The 19598-nt window shown below is 45.1% G+C and overlaps 1 protein-coding gene across 6 annotated transcripts in view; it reads right to left on the bottom strand.

The window, feature by feature from the left end:
* CC2D2A (coiled-coil and C2 domain containing 2A) overlaps window positions 1–19598 on the bottom strand; it is a 95588-nt gene that overhangs the window by 23792 nt on the left and 52198 nt on the right. For 4 of the 6 annotated variants that reach the window (XM_053577457.1, XM_053577455.1, XM_053577459.1 and 1 more), the window contains 10 exons: window positions 15905–16061; window positions 12518–12665; window positions 11534–11672; window positions 9614–9817; window positions 7005–7097; window positions 5930–6021; window positions 4990–5004; window positions 3138–3305; window positions 764–869; window positions 458–567 (listed from right to left, as the gene is read on the bottom strand). In XM_053577457.1, the coding sequence (XP_053433432.1) occupies window positions 458–567; window positions 764–869; window positions 3138–3305; window positions 4990–5004; window positions 5930–6021; window positions 7005–7097; window positions 9614–9817; window positions 11534–11672; window positions 12518–12665; window positions 15905–16061 (1232 nt within the window). The remainder of the gene's footprint in view (window positions 1–457; window positions 568–763; window positions 870–3137; window positions 3306–4989; window positions 5005–5929; window positions 6022–7004; window positions 7098–9613; window positions 9818–11533; window positions 11673–12517; window positions 12666–15904; window positions 16062–19598) is intronic. The other 2 variants (XM_053577458.1, XM_053577456.1) reach the window with 1 other exon arrangement.

The following is a 19598-nucleotide window of genomic DNA, read 5'->3' on the forward strand; positions in this document are numbered from 1 at the left end:
ACTTCAAGTGCTGAACTGATAAGAGCCTTTTAAATATCTAAATACTTTGAACAAAGCTCTGAGTTGCCTGTGTATTTCTGGTGAAGGAGAAAGTGTAACTTACAGGAACTGAGCAGTTTCAGATTTACTTGTGGAGAGATGAGGAAGGAAGGAAAAACAGATTGGGCAGTGGGGCCAAAGAAAGAGAAATGTCGGGCTGTAAGAATCCAGCGCCCAAGGGAAGCACAGTCACCCAGCAATGGTCCTGAGTTTCACAAGGTGGACATTCTTCCATTTTTATTTTTGGATGAAGTCAGCTATAGGACAAGAGGAAAAACACTTGGTATCAAGACACCTGGTTCCTGGTCCAGCTCGCTAGCTACAAAATCTTTCACTTCAGCCATTTCTCACTCAGTCTCTGATTCCTTTACTTTTCTTCAAATTGTGTGGTAGTTCTCTAAAGAGAAAACACACTTACCTGAATGGAAGTTCAAGTTCCTCATTCCAGCTGGGGTTTGGCCCTTCAGCTGTACTTGTGTGGCAGATCATTCGTTGAAAAGAGACTTCTACGAAAGGACGCACTAAAACCTTAAAACCAAGAGCAAATCCTAAGACTCTGTAATGGTTCATTGAACTGTTCTGTTAATAGCAAAAGTAGAATATGTTTGCTAAGTAGTACGTTTTCAAAGAAAATGAAGCAGAGCAGTTCATGAAATTTATAGGCGATTCTTAAAAACTTAAGGGGCAAGATGCCCAGCTGGAGTCCCGTGTCTGGGTCTCTCACCTGGCCGAGGGGGTAGTCGGCACTGTAAGTCGGGCTATGTGTGCTGGGGGAGGCAGGACGCTTTTCACTGAATGTCCTCGAAGACCTTGATGGCTGCTGGAATTTGCTAGAAGAGAAAATGTATGAAAGAAATAAATGGCAGGGGAAGGGGAATCACACACAGAGACAGGCTTCCTGAGGGTTGCTGGCATTTCGGGAGGCTTTCTGTATGCTTGGCTCCCCCCAGGCACCCAGTGATGATTAGAGCCTTCCCCACCCCCACTCCTAGTCTGTGTGCATGGCTGAGAGCAGAGGAAAATGTCATCTTCTCTCTCCCCCCACCGTCAGGTGGTCACACGGAATGGGACCTGCCTTCCCTTCATAAATGAGAGCCTCCACCCCTCTCAGGTGGGAGATCCTGTGCGTACTGACCAGCCTGCCTGCCCCCATCCAAGTCCAGGGCTTTCCACTGTATTTTCTTTGAACCTGCACTCTCCAGTGACCCCAAGCTCCATAACCCACATTAGGAAGCTCCCTCTGGGCCTGCCGAGCCTCGCTTGGAGAGGGAGGTGCAGGGACTTCTAGTCTCAGTTTGGATCGGTGGGTCTTACGTTCATCCCTCTTCTGAGCTGCCATTCTCAAAACAGCAAACAAAGGCCATGTGCAGAGTGCCTCTTCCAGACACCTTCCACCTCCTCCTAACAACCCGCTTGAGTGTTATGGTCTGCCGGGCACTTAACGGGCATTGCTGGGCAGAGTGCGGACTGTGTCCTTCTTACTAACCTGTTACCTTTTCATAGCTGAGCTTGCAGACAAACTAAGTGGACCTTTAGCCCAAAAGCTACTAGAAAAAACTCTTTTTGGAAAAACCATCAATTGACAAACATTTGTTATTAAACAAACGTTTGCTTAGTTTTAACTATATTTCAGGACCTGTGTTAGACAGCAGGCTTCAAAGATGAATGGGATAGCATGTCAGCCCAGACCAGACTGGAAGCAGATGTGTAAACAATCAAATAAAGTGAGGTGGGTGTAGGCAGTGGGGGACAGTGGGGAGGTGAAAAGTCCTGCTCTGGTGGCTGCAAAGGTAGTGGGTGAAGATCTGGGCAGGTGCAGTGGAAGACTGCACCTCTGAGCTGCCTGGGTGCAGTACATTGAACTGCACAGCCCACAGGACTCTCCCTTGAATTATATGAATGAAATGATTTGACATTTAAAAATATTTTATAGAAGCAAAAGATAAAAGAAACACCTATAGGTTCTTTTTTAAAAAGCAGCTTTTCACCCCAATTTGAGCTTTGAGGCAAACTGGGGGAAAAGCACGTAGGCCACAGGGCTGAAAAAAGCAAGGCTTGGTGGAGATTCAAGGGCTTATGTGACACTGCAAGCATCAAAGAATTAAGATTAGGTGGTGATGATAAGATGTTCTGAGTTAAGTCCAAGAATTAGTAAGGAAGATAGGGCAAAATGATGGGGTAGGAGAAAGGGTGGACAGAGAAATAAAGGAAAGGAAGGCAGGAAAGAAGATGCCAAGGGCCACAGCAGTGATGAACGACCTCGACCAAGCCGCCCACACCCTCTTCACTTCCATTTTCTCTTTTGTGAAATGGATGCAGCGATATTAGTAAGAGTTAAATGCACAGAGCTTAGAACACAGTGAACACACAGTAATTGATGCTTTCTCTCATTACGCCAGTAAGGGACTTGCAGAAAGAAGTTTGGAGTCTTGATCCTCCCTTCTCCATCCTCTAGGGAGGATGAGACTCATCTGCCCCAGGGTGACGGCGTCTGGCGGCCCCCAGTTAATGAGCCCTGGTAGCTGTAACTCATTGTTCTGAACAGATAAAAGGAAGCCACAAGTTTAAGCTCATGGCATGTGTGTTTCAGAACCTTGGACAGATGCCTGTCCTGCCTCTGCCCAGCTCATACCTTCTCTGAAAACTGTGCCCGCCTTTCAGGGCTGGTGTTTCTGACTTTGTCTCTCTGGCTGTAGGCAGTTAGATCTTAGGTCAACATCTGACCAGGTTAGCACTGGCAGACTCCCTTCTGAGGAGGTGATGCTCACTTGCTGGTACCCTGGCTGCACGGACCACTTCCGTGACATGAAAAAAAATGAAGCAAACTCCAGAGAGAACCAGTGAGAGAGACAATGTGGTCTGGAGAGCCACTTCAATCCTTGCAGTCTGCCATGTGCTCAGCTGATCCTGTTGTTCTTGTGTCTCAATAAATCCCCCTTCAGCCCAGATTAACGCAATAGGGTCTATTACTCACAAACAGTGGGGCCCTGGCTTCAGCGAGAACCCCCAGACCCTGCTGGCTGCTAACTAAGAATGAGTGCTGGGCTCTGCAGAAGCGGCTGGCCGGGCTCCTGCATCCCCCGGCCCAGGCCACTCACCTTGCTGTCTGCTTTCTGACTGGAAGGTCGTACGCCCGGACGATGTTCACCAGCAGCTTTATGTCTCCGTCCGACAGGTTTTGGGCTGTCACCTTCTTCCGACCTTTTCTCCTTGGCCTCAGTGGTCGCTTTTGTTCTGCCAGCTTGAAAAGGCTTAAGCCCAAAATGCTGACGATTACAGAACAGTATTAGGAAAAGAAAGGTCTGGGAAATTGTGAGACAGACTTCCCAAACTCTGCCCCAAGGTCTCCCACAGGCCCCTGAAAAATTCTTTGTCCTTGTAAGGAGGGTGGAAATAGCATAGAAATCCTCCCGGATGGGGAAGGTCCTACTGCATAGATTATTAACATTTATTCTAGGTGCTGCTATCAGCTAAGAAAAGCCACATTCTGGCCACTAGGTTTCCTCCCTCATCTCTGCCTAGCTTGGCCATCAGCCCATCAGATGTGCCCGGTGCTCTGCCCCCTTCACCTTGGCTCTGGCCAGTCCCTGCGGGAGGAATGCCTCCCTGCATCTGCTGCACCTGCCTAGTCGGTCACCGCTGCCCATTCCTCAGGGCCGGTGCCTCCCCTTCCCCAGAGACCAGCCCCATCTGCTGGACGCCTCGAGTCCCCTCACGTGCCTGTCAGTGTGCACAGCTGCCTGGGCAGGTCCCAGAACAGCTGGCTCTCTGGAGTCAGGGGTGGGTGTGAAGCCTGGCTCCAGGCTTTGCCCTTGGGCAAATTCTTTCACCTCTTTAAGTCTCCGTTTCATCATCTGTAAAGGGGAGGACAGTTGCTACCTCTTGGGGTTGTTGAGAGGATTCAATGAGGAAGTGTGTGGAAGGCACCTTGGCCCTGGTCCAGCACTTAGCAGACGTCCTAAAATGGGAACTAATGGGGTGATGACAATGATTATGATGCCAGTGCTTACAGGGGAGGAAGAGGAGGTGGTGGAGGCCAAGGAGGCCGGAGGAAAGGGGGGAGGGGCAGAAGGTTCTGTTCTCATCTCTGCCTTTCACTGACAGGACGGGCAGTAAACACTACCTGGAGGGCGCGAGCAGCAGAGTCAGTGACTATGGGACAGAGGCCACGGAGCACATAAACCAGAAGCACAGATGTGACTTTGTGTCTGTATGTGGAAGCTGACATTAATGACCATGCCAAATGGCCGCAGAACCAAGCCAGCCTGTAGCCTCAGGTCATAGTGCTGTGGCTCTCTGCTTCCCTGTAGACAGAGCTGGCTGAGAGGCTTCTTGGCTGGAGCAGCTCTTTGCAAGGGGCACCTACAGCTGAGCAGAGGCTGTGCAGCCCTCGTCCAGGTACCGCTGAGGGCTCCACTGAGAATCCCCAGGAGTTTCCAGGAGCTACGGTTGCTGTCTGTTCTCCAGGGTCTTGCCAGAATAGCTGCCATTAATGGGCACCCTCCAGGTGTGAAGAAGAGTGCTAGCTAGGTACTTTCTATATGATATTTCTAATCCTTACAAATAGAACACCCATTTCTCAGATGAAGAAACTGGAGGCTCACAGAGGTGTAATGGTTTACAGAAAGCTCATTACAGGAGGAGGGGAGCTCATGTTAACCCTCAGGTCACTCTGACTACAGAACCCATGTTTTTAATCACTCTGCCAGGACACCCTCCTATCCCAAAGTTGAGGGCCTCCGAGACCCAACTTTGCTAGGAGTCCTAAAGTGACAAAGCCTCTTCCTTTATCAATACTTCCTCCCTGCCCTGGAGGTAACACCTCCCATGAGCCTTGGAGGCCTCCACAACAGTTGCTGTGGGAGCGCCTGTCAGCTGGGCCCATTAAGCACAGAAACATCTTAGTTTAAAGCCAAGAACAAACTGAAATTAAAAGAAGAAAGAACATACCCCGAGCCTTCAGAACTTAATGCAGAAAGTAAAGCAGAAAATAAAAAAAGGAAAAGAAAAGAAAAAACAGCATGAAAAATCATCATCTAATTGTCATTTTCATGACTGTGAAAATATTCAATGACAGGACGCTGGGCCTGGAGTAGAAGCTGGTTCCACGGGGATTCATGTGTGTGCGGCCTCCGGTATATGTGGAGGAGGCGAAGCCAAGGAAAGGGGCTGCCGGGGGTGGCACAGTTTTTGGTTTCCTTGTCAACTTGATGGTGGATAGATAGTACATGCATAGAAAAAACCTTTTTAGGAGACCCACAGACTTAGAGGTCATGAACTTAACGGACCTCAGAGGACCATACAGCTACCTTTCACCTTTTCTGCTTCTATCCTTAGTTGAAGCCGATGAGGATTATTCCAAATAATAGAGTCAATCGAGAAAACGCAGTCGATTTCCAGCTTCCATATAAATATCCACATTTTCCTACGGCCCTTCACCTCGCACACACAGACCAGCTATCTGCCTCCCAGTGGCAATGCTGGGACCAGTTCCTCCTCCCTGCCTACCTCAGGGCAGGGGCCCAGCCACCTCCACTGCCAGGTGACTGGAGGGCTGGGCAAGTTTGGCACCGGAAGGCCAGGAAAGCAGCGGGGGAATGCTCCAGGCTTAGTTCCACCTGGGATGGGAAGAGGGCAAAGGCTGGGGAAGCTACTGGCAAGTAGCAAGGGGTGGCATGAGCCATGAGAGGCTCTAGGGTGACTTGTCCTACGGAAATCCCTTCACTAATGCCATCAGCAGATCTAACAGCTTTCCAGCATGTTCTGGGCCCAGGCACATATCATGCAATAAACAAACAAAAAAATCTTACATGATGCTTTCCATATACTAGAACAAATAACATTTTTCTAATAAGAAATGATAATGATGGCTGTATTGGATTATTTTTACCTGATATTGGGAACTTCTTCTTCTACTATCAAATCAGCAAGAAGGAAATGGTGTTTTGCAATTAAGAAACGATTTATCACTGATTCTCTAACCTGGGGGAAAGAAATCAGCGTTATTTAAAATAATGTTATTATTTAATCTTCATAGTCCACTCCCATATCTTTGCCCTAATGTCACCTTTACTTTTTTTTAAAGCCCTGGTTTTCTTTTGCTATCGATTTTTTTTAAATCAAAATCTCCCTAAAGGCTCCAGTTGTTATTGTTGTTGTCATTATTATTGGATCTGGAAAAGTTCCTGGCACATAAAGTAGTAAGGTTTTGCTGAATTAATAAATTAGCAGTTACAAAAAATAGGACCTGTCTCAAAATACACACAATTCAGAACTGATCCTTAAGGCCTTCCCCCCTTCAGAATGATTCACTTTCTGGTTTATACAGAGGGCCTCTTATGTGTCACAAATCATATTTTTTTATATGTTTGCCAGAAGATAGATAAACTGGATGGGGAAAATGCATCATAGTCACTGTCACATTTCTTACAAGATTAAGTCCATTGAAATAAGAAAGGAGGGAAAGAAAGAAAAAGAAGGAAAAAGAGCAGACTGATATTCAGTTCATAAGGGCAGTTAGTGTGTTGTTTTCTGATTACAAAGGTAAATGTTGCAATATAATATAAAATTCAAATGGAAACATTCAAATATTAGGAAAAAACATGACTTAGAAATTGAGTTTCTTGTAATTATACCTCATTTGAGATAACCATTAATAATAAACTTGGATATATCTCAGTGGTATCATAGAAAAAGGTGAAGATAGTTGTCAATTACATACTCGTATTTATGAGAAAGTAAGTCTAGAAAGCGTAAGTCACTCACCTAAATTCACAGGGATACTTATCAGGTAGAAAACTGCCCACCTTAACATGCTACCTCTTTTCCTTCTGTGACAGTTTTAAACGAGTTTTCTTCTTTTTTTTTTTTTGGCCGGGGCTGGGTTTGAACCTGCCACCTCTGGCATATGGGACCGGCGCCCTACTCCTTGAGCCACAGGCGCCGCCCTAAACGAGTTTTCTTACCTGCTGGAGGTATTTGGCCACTATGGCCCTGTGGGTGTCTGTATGGTCCTTGGTTTCAATTATATTTCTGTCTCGTAACCGTTTCTCATAGTCCTAAAATTAAAAGGAGTTAATAATTTTATGCTCATCTTAAGATTAGATAATTATCACATGTGGTTTAAATTTTAAACTATGGTTCTAAATGTTTCTGCCACCTGCTTCCTAACTTTTGATTCAGAATTAATCTTTGTGCAGGAGTATCAGTCAATCAACTGAGCTGCCTTAGTAACAGAAGAGAATTCTGCATAGTAGTTACAAGTTAAAATGTTCATGGAAGAAGAAATAAGTTGTTGTTATACAAAAAACTAAATTCAGAAGCAGGCACAGTGGCTCACACCTGTAATCTGAGAACTCTGGGATGCCAAGGTAGGAGGATCCCTGGAGCTCAGTAGGTCAAGGCCAACCTGTGCTAAGAGTGAGACTATTTCCTAGTGAAAATAGGAAAACTAGCTGGACGTTATGGTAGGAGCCTATAGTCCCAACTACTTGAGAGGCTGAGACAGGAGAATCACTTAAACCTAGAGTTAGAGGTTGCTGTGAGTTAGGCTGATGCCATGGCACTCTAGGCTGAGACTCTGTCTTAAAAAAAAGAAGAAGCTAAACTCATGCAGACAACTTAGCCAAAACCCTACTTAAGTTTTGCCTTTTCTATTTTAAGTAAAGCAATTACAAAAATCATGAAAAGCTCCAGTTACAACATTAGCATTATCACACAACCTCTGCCTGCACCTGACCTGGGCCACCCACCTGGAGGAGGGGGGGTACCCTTGACTTTGCATTGTCTCCCACCTCGCCCTTCCTCTGTCGTAAAACTACACGTGCGCCCAGGGAGCTGCCGGGTTCCCCTTTGTGGCACTCTCTGGTTACAGCTGAGTGCCCCGCAGTGGCGCCTAACTCAGGTGAGGTGACAAGAGCTTTCTCCCAAGATTTCTGAGTTTGAGACAACAGACACATCTCTCCCTGCTGGCTGAAACGACTTAGTATGAACCTGGATGACGCTGGGGACCATGTGGCCACGTCTGCAACGGAGGAGAGTGAAGCCGACACACTGAAGAAGGTCCAGCAGAGCGGGCAGATATTTAACCCTATTTTTTTTTTAAATTAAATCATAGCTGTGTACATTAATGCAACCATGGAGCACCATGCACTGGTTTTATAGACCATTTGACATATTTTCATCACACTGGTTAACATAGCCTTCCTGGCATTTTCTTATTTCATCATCCAATAAACTCCTCTTGGAGCCTAAAGTAGTTCCAAATTGGGTTTTTTTTTTTTTGTTGTTGTTGTAAGATTTTTTTTTATTGTTTCTTTGATCTCAGTGCCTTTTTTTTTTTTTGAGAAGGGTTTTATTTCTCAGTTTAGGAGATACAAGGACAAATACAAGTTTATAACCATAGGTTAGAATCAAATTAACAGTCAGCTACCAATGGGGGATCAGAGATTGTTTTTGAGGTCTCAAAACCTTGGTATGAGACTGTTTAATAAATAAAGGAAAAGTGCATAGATTGAAAAAAAATCACTCACTAGTGGTTTGTTACATTTGCTTGTATTTACATTTTTCACTGTTTTTTTATTAAGTCGTATATACATAGATCATGAATACATTTATGCCTTGGTGGGAGTCCATGTGTTGATTATTTGTACAAACTGGAGTGCGTACATCCTACTAATTAACATACTTTCACCTCATTTACTTAATGACAGTGTTGAGACATTTATGTTCAATACTTGATAGATTTGACTTGTACCCTTGCAAATCCAAATTGGGTTTTAATCTCTTGTGATCACAAATCCAAGCTATCACAGGTAGTCTCTGCATGAAAACACCAAGCAGCACATGTGCTCATTCCTGCTGCTCATTCCTGCTCTCCACACCTCATCCAACACAGGCTGGTCTGTCTGGCTGTCCTGGGCCTGCCCCATCTCTGCCCGCCTACATGGATCGTTCCCCAAAGGCTCTTCCACCTCATATCTGCCCTCCTCTGAGTCCTCATCCCTGCTGCTGCCCTGGACGAGGATGGCTGCCCAGCTTGGTTCCTTCACTTCCTTCCTCCCTACCCACCTCAAGGCTGTTCAAATCCTATCTGTGCAGTTTTCCCTGAGCATTTTACCACCATCTACATTGTACTTAGCAAATATTTACTGCATAAAAATGGGATTGAATTGCTGACCAAGGTAGGAATAATTAGCCATATGAACCCTTAGGATATTTTCATTGCAACCCTGTAATTCTAACTGTAGGTGGTTTAACCAGCTGACTTAGAATCCTGGTAACTGGTAGTTTACATGTTACTATGCTGCGGCAAAGAGATCATTTAAAAGTGGAATTCAAGAAGAGGTAATGGAAAGGTTATACACAACATGCCAGCTGCACAGAATGGTGCTTGTCTGTAATCTCAGCAACCCAGGAGGCTGAGGTGGGACGGTACCCAGGAGGTTGAGACCAGCCTGGACAACACGTCAAGCCTTCGTCTCCCGCACACAGAAAGTGCTACAGAATACACATATAAAAATATAACTGATGGCACAACAAATACTTTATTATCCCCTCCAAGGCAGTTTCTTACCTGGAATACCTTTTCCAAAATTTCTCGGTCATACACTGGAACTTGCTTATAATTTCGGAATTCTGGCACCTCTTGGCTTCTAAGACGAAGAAGCCTGAACCGTTTGGATCTGTTCAATTCTTCATCTGAAACAAAGTTAAATTCCTGCTGCAGCTGTTCCAGTCGAAAGAAATCAGGGATGTAGGATTCACCACTGGTAGCAACCTGTAAAAAACAGAAAATACAAAACTGCAGGCGAATGTCATCAAACGTCACAGAACCCGGTGCTGAGCTTCTGTGAAGCTCAGGCGGTGAGGTGAGTGATGGGAGAGGCTGTAAATACAGAGGGATGCTCACTTGCTCCCCTGCTGCTCATTTCTGCTATATAGCCTGGTTCCTAATAGGCCATGGACCAGTTCCAGTCATAGCCCTGGGGCCAGGGACTACAAGACTAGCCCACGCTTTAGGTCAGTGGTTCTAAAAGTGGGTCGTGACCCCTTTTTAACAAAGAAAATACATTGCAGCATTAGGAAGGTTGAGAACCACTGCTTTAGGTGGTATGGCCTATTCTTCCTAATATTTCTATTATCCACATTAAGAAGCATCATGTTGGGATACTGGGCATGGTGGTTCACACTGGTCTGTAATCCTAGCATTTTGGGAGGCCAAGGCAGGTGGATAGCTTGAGGTCACAAGTTTGAGACCAGCCTGAGTAAGAACAAGACAAAGAGCCCATCTCTAATAAAAATAAAATAAAATAAAGAGAAAAATTAGCTGGGCATGGTGGCATATGCCTGTAGTCCCAGTTACTCAGGAAGCTGAGGCAGGAAGATTGCTTGAACCCAAGAGTCTGAGGTTGCTGTGAGCTGGGCTGAGGCCACGGCACTCTAGCCTGGGCAACAGAGAGAGACTCTTTTTTTTTGGTAGTTTTTGACCAGGGCTGGGTTTGAACCCGCCACCTCCGGCATATGGGGCTGGCACCTACTCCTCTAAGTCACAGGCGCCGCCCCAGAGAGAGACTCTTTGTCTCAAAACCTCCCCAAAAGATGAAAAAGGAAGCATCATGTTGGAAGGAGAATTGATAAAGACAAAAATCAGAATAAATGAAAGCTTGGTTTCAGACTTAGACTAGAAGTGAAATGAACATTTTCATACTGCTTCTAATTAATTATCTACTGATGAACTCAGGCTGATAACCACCAACATAAGAATGTGTTGTCACAGCCAGCCTCTGGATCATCTGCTTGTTTGTTATGTTTTTATGTGAATTATGAAGTTGAAAATGAATCCAATTGGTATCATCACACCAAGAAAAAAATAATGCGCTAACTAATGTTCCATTTTATTTCCAAATTCACTGAAGAAACAATGTTGAATGTAATGGTAGACACAAGCAATGTATCTGGTAAGTACTTAAGCGAAACCTAAATGATAAATGATCATCAAGAAAAACACAAACAAAACAAGGATTTCTTACAGTGCCCCATTAGTATTTGAAGGGTGACGAAAAGAGAAAGTGTTCTGAACTCAGACCAGCTCAATGCATTGTGTGACCTTGAGTGAGTGACACAGCTCTGAACTCAGCTTCCTCTCTACAGATGGAGAAAATCAAACCTTTCTTCAAGAGGTTTAGAGATAGAGGTACAAGTAACAACAATAATGGCAGCTAGTATTTACTGTGTGCAGCCCACGCCTGGCTGAGTGTTTACTGGAGCATCTCAAGTCTTCTGCACCAGACTACGAGGGTGGCCCAAGGTTTAGGCGCACTGGGCGCTTGTCTCGGCCCCACAGCTAGGTAAACTGCCATTCTACCCAGCACTCGTGTTCGTAACCAGCGCTGTCTAGGAGAACATAGCATAAAGGAAAACGTGTGTAAAGGGCCAAGCCATTTCCATTGTCCCGGCCAAGTCGGGCAGTGCTGTGTGCCTCTCGCCACATTACCGAGACCAACTGCATCAAAGGGCCGTTGTTGGGGTCATTCGGGTCGAGCTTGGACTCCGCTGCCCACTTGGCCAACTTTTTCATGTCTGTCAGTCCTGATGTGCCGATGGAAGAGATGGCATCTGCTCTCTTCAGAGCGCTGAAAGAAACACAGTTGACTTTGTGAGACTGACTACCACAGAGTTTCCAGCAGGGCCACAGAATCCCAGTATGAGTTAAGGCAGTCAGGATCCACCAGGAGAGACAATCTTAAAGAGGACTTTTGCCACTTTTCTTTACTTGCTATCAGGAAATACGGATTGAAGGGGTGCGAATACAAGCTAGTCCTGCAACTCAGCCTGGTGCGTGCAGGGGAGGGGCTGGCCTGGGCTAAACAGAGGGCCAGTGTGTGCAGGGGAGGGGCTGGCCTGGGCTAAAGAGAGGGCCAGTGCGTGCAGGGGAGGGGCTGGCCTGGGCTAAAGAGAGGGCCAGTGCGTGCAGGGGAGGGGCTGGCCTGGGCTAAACAGAGGGCCAGTGCGTGCAGGGGAGGGGCTGGCCTGGGCTAAACAGAGGGCCAGTGTGTGCAGGGGAGGGGCTGGCTTGGGCTAAACCGAGGCCCCGAGTGCTTTGTTCTGAGCAGAGCCCTAAGGATTTCACCTTCAAGGAGGAGGTGGGAGCACAGGGACTCTCATGTGTAGAAGGTTCTACACCAATCATTAGCAACGAACCTTACTGAGCACCAAATGTATACAGCAGAACGCTGTGTACCTCCCCCATCTGTGAAACTGGGGAAAGAGTACCTCACCGAGTTATTGTGCTAACCCTGGCGCTGAGAAATACTCAATATTGGTTAGGCTATTAATGCATATTGTAATTTTTACCTTAAGAACAATACAAAGCCCTTGAAAATACCAGAGAATATGACATGACAGGCTTTCTGTCCCATGGATATTTTTAACGCTAACACTGATGTTGCTCATCTGTCCACTCTGGCCTCATAATTACCTCCGAAGTCCAATGTTCTGCTGCGACAGTGGAGGAATTAAAGGTATCCCATTTTCTCCAACGGCCCATGCCACACTGTGAGACACTTTCCCTGAGGTCATCAAAGTTAGTTGATTACTGCCATCAGCTTCAAATGAGAAGGGCACTCCTGTACAAACATCAGATTAAACAGGATGCTGCTCAGAAAAAGGGACTGAGTCCAGGTTGGCAAGAAAGCAGATAGTAGACAAATGGAACTTGGGGTGGCAGGGACAGAACACAGAATTCAAGCCGGTGTCACTGGATTTCTCCAGGTGGTGATGCTGAGAGTCAGCACTCAGCTCTGTGTCTGACAGCAAGGTGTCTGTCATCATGATGCACTCTTGAGTGGGTCCATCTGTCTGCATATTGTGACTCTCTTTGCAGCTGTGTGACCTTGGAGAAATTACTTAACTTCTCTGAGCCTTAGTTTTCATGCATAAATTAGGGATAGTAAGGGCACATCCTTCATAGAATTATTTTGGAGACATTTGTTTATTGATTCATTCAGGATACTTCTTTGAGGCTCTACTTCATGCTAGCAACTATTTCAGACACTGAAGATAACAGTGAAGAAATGAAATGGTTAAGAATCCCTATTCTCAAAAAACAACTCTGTAAGTTGACTACCCAGGGGGACTGTAACAAACTGATTAATATGGTGGTCAACATAAGGCACTAGGCCTGCTGTAGTGATAGGTACATGTGGTGCATGTCGGTCTATGAAAATGAGGTCAGCTTAAGGATGTTGTCAGTGTAGGGCGGTGGTCAACTATGGAGGTTCTACTGTAAATAAAGAATCCCTACTTTAATGGAGTTTATCTTTCAGTAGGGGAGAGAGATAATAAGACAAAATAAAATATTTAGTGTGTTAGGGAGCAATAAGTGCTAAGAAGAAAAAATTAGAGAAAGCATATAGAAAATGTGTGCTTTGTGGGGTGAGAAGGAGATGAACTCTTAGATGGGGTGGGGAAAGAACACAGGCTGGGGAGAAGAAGCCCTATTAATACACGGTGCTGGGAAAATCAGATAGCCACATGCAGAAGCCTGAAATAGGACGCTTGTCTTTTGGTGTATACAAAAATTAATTCAAGATAGATAAAAACTTAAATATAAGGCATGAAACAAACGTAGAAACAGCTCTTTTTTTTTTTTTTTTTTTGAGACAGAGCCTCAAGCTGTCACCCTGGGTAGAATGCCATGGCATCACAGCTCACAGCAACGTCCAACTCTTGGGCTTAAGCGATTCTCTTGCCTCAGCCTCCCAAGTAGCTGGGACTACAGGTGCCTGCCCCAATGCCCAGCTATTTTTTGGTTGTAGTTGTCATTGTTGTTTGGCAGGCCCAGGCTATATTCGAACCCACTAGCTCTGGTGTATGTGGCTGGTGCCTTAGCTGCTTGAGCTACAGGCACCGAACTAGGAACAGCTCTTATAGACATTGGCCTTGGCAAAGAATTTATGGCTACACCCCAAAGGCAATCACAGCAACAACAAAAATAAATATATGGGACTTGATTAAGTTAAAAAGCTTCTGCACAGCAATGGAAGTGATCAACAGAGTATACAGACGGCCTACAGACTGGGAGAAAGTATCCACAAACTACACATACAACAAGGGGCTAATATCCAGAAACTATGAAGAACTCAAACAAATCAGCAAGAAAAAAAATCAATCAATTCCATTAAAAAGTGGGCAAAAGACATGAACAGAAGTTTTTCAAAAGAAGATAGGCTCGATGCCTGTGGCTCAGTGGGTAGGGCACCGGCCATATACACCAGAGCTAGTGGGTTTGAATCCAGCCCAGGCCTGCCAAACAACAATGACAACTACAACCAAAAAATAGCTGGGTGTTGTGGCAGGTGCCTGTAGTCACAGCTACTTGGGAGGCTGAGGGAGGAGAATCGGAGAATCGCTTAAGCCCAAGAGTTTGAGGTTGCTGATGCCAGGGCACTCTACCAAGTGTCACATGGTGAGACTCTGCCTAAAAAAACAAACAAACCAGAAGATAGACAAATGGTCAACAAACATCACTGTCACTAACCATCAGAGAAATGCAAATTAAAACTGCATTGAGATATCACTTTACCCCTGTTTGAATGCTCTTATTGAAAAGTTGAAAAACAATAGATGCTGGCTGGCATCAATGTAAAGAGAAAGAAACACTTACTCTGTGTTGATGAGACGGCAAACCCATACAATTGCAATGGAAAACAGTAGGAGGTGTCTCCAAGAACGAAAAGTAGACCTACCATTCGGTCCAGCAATCCCCGTAGGGGGTATCGAACTCAGAGGAAAAGCAATCATTGTATCAAAAAGATACCTGCACGTGGATCTTTATTACAGAACAATCACAATGGCAAAGATGTGGAGCCAAAGCAAGTGCCCATCCATTCATGAGTGGGTTAAAAAAACGTGTTGTATTTAATATATACCATGGAATGCTACTTAGCTATAAAAAGGAATAATGTTTTTTGGAGCAATTTGGATGGAAACGGACAGCGTTATCCTAAGTGACGTTATGTCAAGAACAGAAAAACAAACGCCACATGTACTCCCTAATAATCTGTAACTAACTGCTTGGCACACATGGGCACAGAAAGAAGTAAAAATCGGGTGGCGCCTGTGGCTTAAGGAGTGGGGCGCCGGTCCCATATGCCGGAGGTGGTGGGTTCAAACCCAGCCCCGGCCAAAAAAAAAAAAAAAAAAAAAGTAAAAATCATTTGAAATCAAGAAGTGTGTTAGGTGGTGGAGGTGAGGGGTAGAAATCCTACCGAACAGGTACAATGAACTAGATTCAGGTGACGGGCACACTTACAGCCCTGCATACAGCATTAGAAAGCTATCCATGTAACAAAAACATTTGTACCACCTTAATATTGTGAATAACATTAAAAAAGAAACATGGAAGACAGAGTGAGAAAATACACTATTTTAAATCGTAGATGGGAGAATATTAATGAAAAATCTCCCTATTATAATTTATTTCAAACTTTTCAGACTTATAAATAACACGGTGATATACTTTTTTATGCAGAAAGCTGTCTCTTCGTTTCAAATCATATTCTCAGGAAAAATTTCTAGACTTGGAACGAAAGCCGCCAAAGGGCATTTTAAAGGTCTGCAGTTCATCCCATCAAACCGTGTGCTGTATAGCTGCGTAGTTATAAGCACTACTTGCCACCAGCGATGTATAAAAAATGACGTGGCAGAAAAATGTGAATCATGTTCGTCTTAACTTGAATTTATGATAAAAAGGTTATAATTATATAACCTTGGTTGTCTGGATAGCAAAAGAAAAAGACAGATAAGACAAATTCAAATCTGGCAGTGACAGCGTGAGCCACTGCAGGTAGGTGACTCTCCGTACCACTTCCAACTCCCTCATGGTCCAGGGTCACGTGCTGATTACTGCTGAACTCCACTTCCTCAAAGGGAGCCCTTCCAGTGATGACGGTGCTCTCAGGAATAGGCAGAAACACTTCTGCTAGCAAGCTGGGACTACTATGTCCAACGGTTTCATAGACCTGAAAACCAGAGAAGAGAAAAGCCATCAACACACCGACGGAATATGCTCACACTCAGGTAATCATGCTGCACTGGTAACGTTTTTTGCTGGTCCCTGTTTCTGCCCAGAGGGCCCATGTCAGGGTGGAAAGTTGAGTTGTGTTACTGTGGTCCCCAGGAACACCAGCTTACACTCTGTCGGTGGCCCAGGTGTTGATACCGTTTTCTTGCCCAGCCTAATCTCCTGGGTGAGGAGGTTGATGAAAGTCGCAGGCCAAGATAGCTGTTTCTATTCCAAACCAACATGAAGGCTACTCAGGGGATGGGCCTCCTCCCTCCCCTGGCTCAGGCTGCTTCCAGGGAGCAGCCCCGGCAGGTGGGAAGAGCGAGACAATGGGACTTGCCGTAGAAGGGTCAGCATCTGCTTCAGCCTCCGAGCCAGCAGGAGAAGCTCCATACCACAGGAACATTCCAGAGTGCCATGTTTAATCCACTCCTTGGGAGATCTCTTGAATTCTTCCCTTCCAGAACTCGTTTTACTTGTTAGCAGCTGAAACCCCAGCCAGCTTTGTCTCTGACCTTCTCCAAAGCGAGGCTGGATGGACCACCAGCCCCTCTGATACAAGTTGCTGTGCTGCGTCTTGTTACAATACCACCGCCAGAAGGCGAAGGACCCTTGCCAGGGCAACACAGACTAAGAACGTACAATCCAACCTTGGAGGGACCCTCTGCTCCGTTTGTCCTCCTGTGTTCTTGGTTCACCTCACTTTGCAGTAAGACAACAAAAGAGTCCCCACTTCTGGGAGGCGCCTGTGGCTCAAGCAGTAGGACACAGCCCCATATACCGGAGGTGGTGGGTTCAAATCCAGCCCCAGCCAAAAACTGGAAAAAAAATATTATCCACTTCTGCTGGCTGCTTTCCTGTGTTGTTTTCTTTTTCTCTATGATAGTTCTCTGACTGGCACACATTTCTCTAAAAGTACTGATTTTACTACTTTTATATCTGCTAATTAACCTTCATATTTTTCTCCATATGCAACAGAGGCCCCTCTCATTGCACTGACACCAGTTAAGGTTCTCAGCCTTAACAGTATGGACCTTCTGGGCTGAATAATTCTTTATCGTGGTAAGTTGCACGATGCTTAACAGCATCACTGGCCTCTACCCCCTAGAGGCGCCAGTAGCTGCCCACCAATTAAGACAGTGAAAAACCTCTCCAGGCATCGTCCAAGCTGCCCTAGTGGGCAAAGCTTGAGAAGCACTTTTCTAAGCAAAATGAGCGTGTGTATGTGTGTGTTTGAATGTGGAATGTTAACGAAGAAAGTAGACTCCAAATGTAATTTGATTTACATTCAGCTGTTCAAAAATTCTGCTCTTGTGTAAAGCAAAGCAGCAGAGAATTCAGAGTAGCAATGAAATTAACTGCTGCAAAATCAGGGCTGTTTAAGGAATTATTATTACTTTCCCTGCATGTGGAATGTTGTTTGCTTTAACTCAAGAATCTGGTGCAAATTTACCTGCTAACAGTATTTAGAAGGGTGTAGATAAGATAAACTTTAGATACTTAGCAAAATTAAACTGAGATGGTGTAAAAATGCATTCCATCCTGAAGTAAGTGTATACTGCTTCGTTCTAAGTCATATTTCTCTGATTTAAAGAAGTCCCAGTTCCATCTCTGGCTCTTGGAAGTGTTGGGTCCTGTACAAGTGGCTGTTCTTTAATCTAAGCTGCTTGGAGTGCTGTTCACCAGGCCTGGTCGATGGCCCCACTGCCGGTCAGAGTTGACCCAAAGCTTTTCTACTGTCCGTGCACAGACTCCCCTCCTTCACTGAGAAGGCCCGAGAGCATGTGATGTGAGTGCCCTTCACAGCCCTCCCCTCCCCGCGCGTCCCAACGACCTGTGGGATCTGATCCCTCCTCTCTTCACTCCCCCAACTTTCCTTTTTTCCAAAGATATCGATCTTATCTCATAGCTGAAAAATATGCTCAAATCAACCACACCCTAAAGTAATCCATCCTCCCTTCAATCCTTGTTCCATTTCTCTCCTTCCCTTTCTACCAAGCCCCTTCTTGGTATCTTTGGGTTCTCTCCTCCCACTTTCTCTCCATTTGACCTCACATCACTTTCCTCCTGCAATCTAACTGTCAGGGACCACGTCCAGTTCATCTTCCTGTCTCCTCTGGTGCCTCACCCAATGTACACGCTCAATATACCCTTGCCGGATGGAATGTATAAGCCACCGATGGTTGCAGCACAGTGAGGTGGTTAAGAGAAAGGGTCTGTCCCTGGGCTCTGCTCCTCTGGCTGTGTGACCTCGGACCATCACTTAACTTCTCTACACCTCTCCTTCTGAATGACATGGATGATAACGCAGCTGCCACGGAACCATTGTGAAGATTGAATGAGTTTATACATGAAAAAGGTTTACAGTGGTACCTGGCATATTATAATTGTTCAGTGACTGTTATCTTATACTAGACACTATAAGTAAATATTAACACAGTATTTTTCTCATGCCAGAAATATAGAACCTCAATAGGAATTCAGAAGGAAAAATAATAATGCTGAAAAATGTAAAAGCCATCCAGCACTACTACCATTGCTAGTTGTTTTGGAGTTGAGAAGATGAATGTAAAGTTACAAATGTGAGTAACAAAGAAATGAAGGTAAAGTTTTTTAAATTTCTAAGTGAAAATTCTCTTTTAAAGGCAAGCAATTTATTTTGGAAAGACCTCGGAAGCCAAGATTTTCTAGCTCTGTTTGGAGGGACTCTGGGTGAGGCTCCAACTTCCCAGTCCAGTGAGGTCTGATCTCGCCCTTTTCTTGGGACCAACTCTGATTCTCCTCTTTACTCCCTCACTTCAAACTACCATCAAGCTCTGTGAATGCCACCAGTCAACAATGACTCACCTGCAAGGCTGCCTTAATTCCTGCTTCCCCTTTTTACTGCCTGTCCCTGGTCCTATTGCTACACTCCTGTGCCAGCCTTTGGACTTATCTTCTGCTTGTGAGACTACCTTGGCATTCTAATCTCAAGCCTGGCAGGAAACTCTGAGCCTTATGGTTAAAAACATGCAGGAAATCAAACACAGTCCTCACCACTTCCCTCAGTAAGCATTGTTTTTTGGAGCTCTCTCTACCCCCCAGCTGGATTGAATCCGCTGAAGCAGGGCCTGGTGTGCTCCAGTGTGTACCAGGCTTCCATTCCCCCACCCACATGCTTCTGCCATAGTTGGGTAATAACATTCAAGTAGTAAACATTCACGACTTGTGAGTCATCAATTGACATATTGTTTTGAGACTCTCTGAACTTTTCCTGACACACACTAGGCTCTAAGCTAAGAATGTGCTATCACTAGCATGAACAGATGCAATGAGATGGTTGTTTTTAATCACCCTTCTAAAGTTGCCAGTAATTCTTGAACTTTCCCTAATTCAAAAGTAGCAATTTGATGGAAAATCTCTGAACATTAGCACCATCCCTAGAGACTTGAAATATAACATCACCCTAAATTAATTTCATCTGTAGCCACTATCTAATCATAAAACGTTATGC

The sequence above is a fragment of the Nycticebus coucang genome, chromosome 23 (genome assembly GCF_027406575.1).
Source record: "Nycticebus coucang isolate mNycCou1 chromosome 23, mNycCou1.pri, whole genome shotgun sequence".
Lineage (NCBI taxonomy): Eukaryota > Metazoa > Chordata > Mammalia > Primates > Lorisidae > Nycticebus > Nycticebus coucang.